At 27.3% G+C, this 2,224-nt stretch overlaps 1 protein-coding gene across 1 annotated transcript; it reads right to left on the bottom strand.

Annotated features, from left to right (window-relative positions):
- Positions 1-1,232: 1,232 nt before the first annotated feature.
- LOC111690062 (alpha-actinin-1-like) lies at positions 1,233-1,878 on the bottom strand. Its single transcript, XM_023452529.2, has 2 exons — positions 1,661-1,878; positions 1,233-1,472 (listed from the first exon to the last, which is right to left on the bottom strand). The coding sequence occupies exons 1-2, from the start codon at positions 1,778-1,780 to the stop codon at positions 1,248-1,250; spliced, it is 345 nt and encodes a 114-aa protein (XP_023308297.2). The 5' UTR covers positions 1,781-1,878; the 3' UTR covers positions 1,233-1,247.
- Positions 1,879-2,224: the final 346 nt, after the last annotated feature.

Here is a 2,224-nt window from a genome sequence, read left to right as displayed (position 1 = left end):
TATCTATCTATCTATCTATCTATCTATCTATCCATCTATCTATCTATCTATCTATCTATCTATCTATCTATCTATCTATCTATCTATCTATCTATCTATCTATCTATAGTTCAGATTACTTATAAAACTTTCAGGTGTAACTTGGCTACTAGACTTAGACTAAGTTAAAAACTAAAAAACATCACTTGCAATAATAAGTAAGTAATGAAAGTACCAGTAATACACATGACTTTTCAAATAGATTTATGTGTGTAAACAAAACTTACAAGTAACTGAGAAAAGTTAGGAGGAAAAGGAAATCAAATAAAAAGATATTGTACATATTGAGAGAAAAAATACAACAAATGAAAAACTAAAAACTATGTCACACGCCAACCTATAGAAAACAACATTATCAACATACATTATCAACATACATATGTACGAACATGGCAATTTTCAATGAAAAATAAGAGGAAAAACTTTTTCCATTTTCATTTTACAAATTACTCAGAAGCCTTTAAAGTGTTGATGAAATGATTAGGAAAAAGACATTTTCATGTTGTAGTATTTTTTATACTTAATCACTTTTAAATTTATTTTAAAAATAAAATGTTGTTAGTGTTTTATTTCTATTTAGTTAATTTAAATTAGAGATTTAACTTATAAATCTTTAACAAAAACAAAAAAATTAAAACACATATAAATTACAGGTATTTGTACGGTGACTGAACTCTTGACAATTAATGCGTTACGTTTATGTTTAGTTAAGCTTGTTTTATTTTTATTTATTTTCTAATTTATTTTTTGTTTGTTTAATTCTTTGCCATTTTCTATGTTATTTTTATGTAACGGTGACATCTAAAACCATAAAATGTGTGTTTGCGCATGCGTATTTAGTATGTCGTCGACAATCTACCATGAAACTCTTTCAGCCATAATAAGTCTTTTTCAAGTGTTTTTTTCTCTTTTTACAAATAGAAAAAGCTTTCAACAAATCTTTTATATATAGAAGCTAGAATGGATGACCGACTATTATTTGCAAATATTCGAATTTTTTTTTAATGTAAAATTGCAACTTCTGTAATATAAATAATTGTTTACGTGTCAATTATGTACAATATGGAAAGAGCAATTACTTAGTTACTGATTTCAAGATTATAGTCAAATAGCAAAATTTAGGTTTCATTAATTTTGTTCACAACATGTACATTATGTAAACAATGTCAAAATAATGTCACTATCTTACTATTCTTTACATTACACAGTTACACAGTTACCAAAACCAACGTAAAGTATATATAGTAAAAACAACTTTTACATACCTTGGTATGCAAGAATGCCAGACTCTTGTTAACATTTTCAATTTTATGTACACGCATACGTCCATTATTAGGTTTTCCCAGCTTTTCACCTGATATTATTTCAAGTAATTTCAGCAATTTGACACCATCCGCTAAATCTGTAAAAAGGTCTTCGACCTCCATTTTTGCCTAGAGAGAGAGAGAGAGAGAGAGAGAGAGAGAGAAAAGAAGAAATGAAAAGAATTAGAATAAATCATGAAATTTGATCAAACTGTCATTATGTTCTTTTCAATTAAATTTGCATTTCCGTTACATTATTTTTTGTTTTTATTCATTTCACATAACAATTTATTGTTATTTATACTTGTTTTACTTACTTTTACAAGAAATGAATTCATCCATTTTGTAAAGGTTTTCTTTTGTATGTGTAAACGTTCTTCTTGTAGGGTTTTAATTCTTTCATTTTCGAATTTCATAATACCATCGCGTTGTGTCATGTTGGCTGAATTACGGCTGGTTTGTGTCTGTAATGAATAACCGCCCGGTTCATATTGTGATGCTGGAAAATATTGAAAATAATGTAAATGAGAGAGATTAGTATTACAGCATTATAAAGTTTTCTATTAATGTATACTCTACTATAGACTAGGGCTGTCGACTAGTTTCCGATAATAGTAGACTATAGAGTGCACTATTAACTAGTATATAAAACCAGATTATATTATAGACTTTGGTACAGGTAATACCAAGCTATAGACCGACTTTTGATTAGACTACATTCCAGTTCAGACAATATATCTCTATATATATATATCTCTCTATATATATATCTCTCTATTTATCTATCTATCTATCTATCTATCTATCTATCTATCTATCTATCTGTCTATCTATCTATCTATCTATCTATCTATCTATCTATCTATCTATCTATCTATCTA

This window comes from Lucilia cuprina, chromosome 5 (genome assembly GCF_022045245.1).
Source record: "Lucilia cuprina isolate Lc7/37 chromosome 5, ASM2204524v1, whole genome shotgun sequence".
Taxonomy (NCBI): Eukaryota; Metazoa; Arthropoda; class Insecta; order Diptera; family Calliphoridae; genus Lucilia; species Lucilia cuprina.
The sequence above is the reverse complement of the archived record's forward strand: the minus strand, read 5'-3'. Positions and strand labels throughout refer to the sequence as shown.

Excerpts from the sequence above, each read along its gene's own strand:
- LOC111690062 (XM_023452529.2), bottom strand. The coding sequence starts at position 1,780 with ATGACACAACGCGATGGTATTATGAAATTCGAAAATGAAAGAATTAAA. Across the intron at positions 1,473-1,660 it reads TGAATTCATTTCTTGTAAAA|GCAAAAATGGAGGTCGAAGA; the intron begins GTAAGTAAAACA and ends CTCTCTCTCTAG.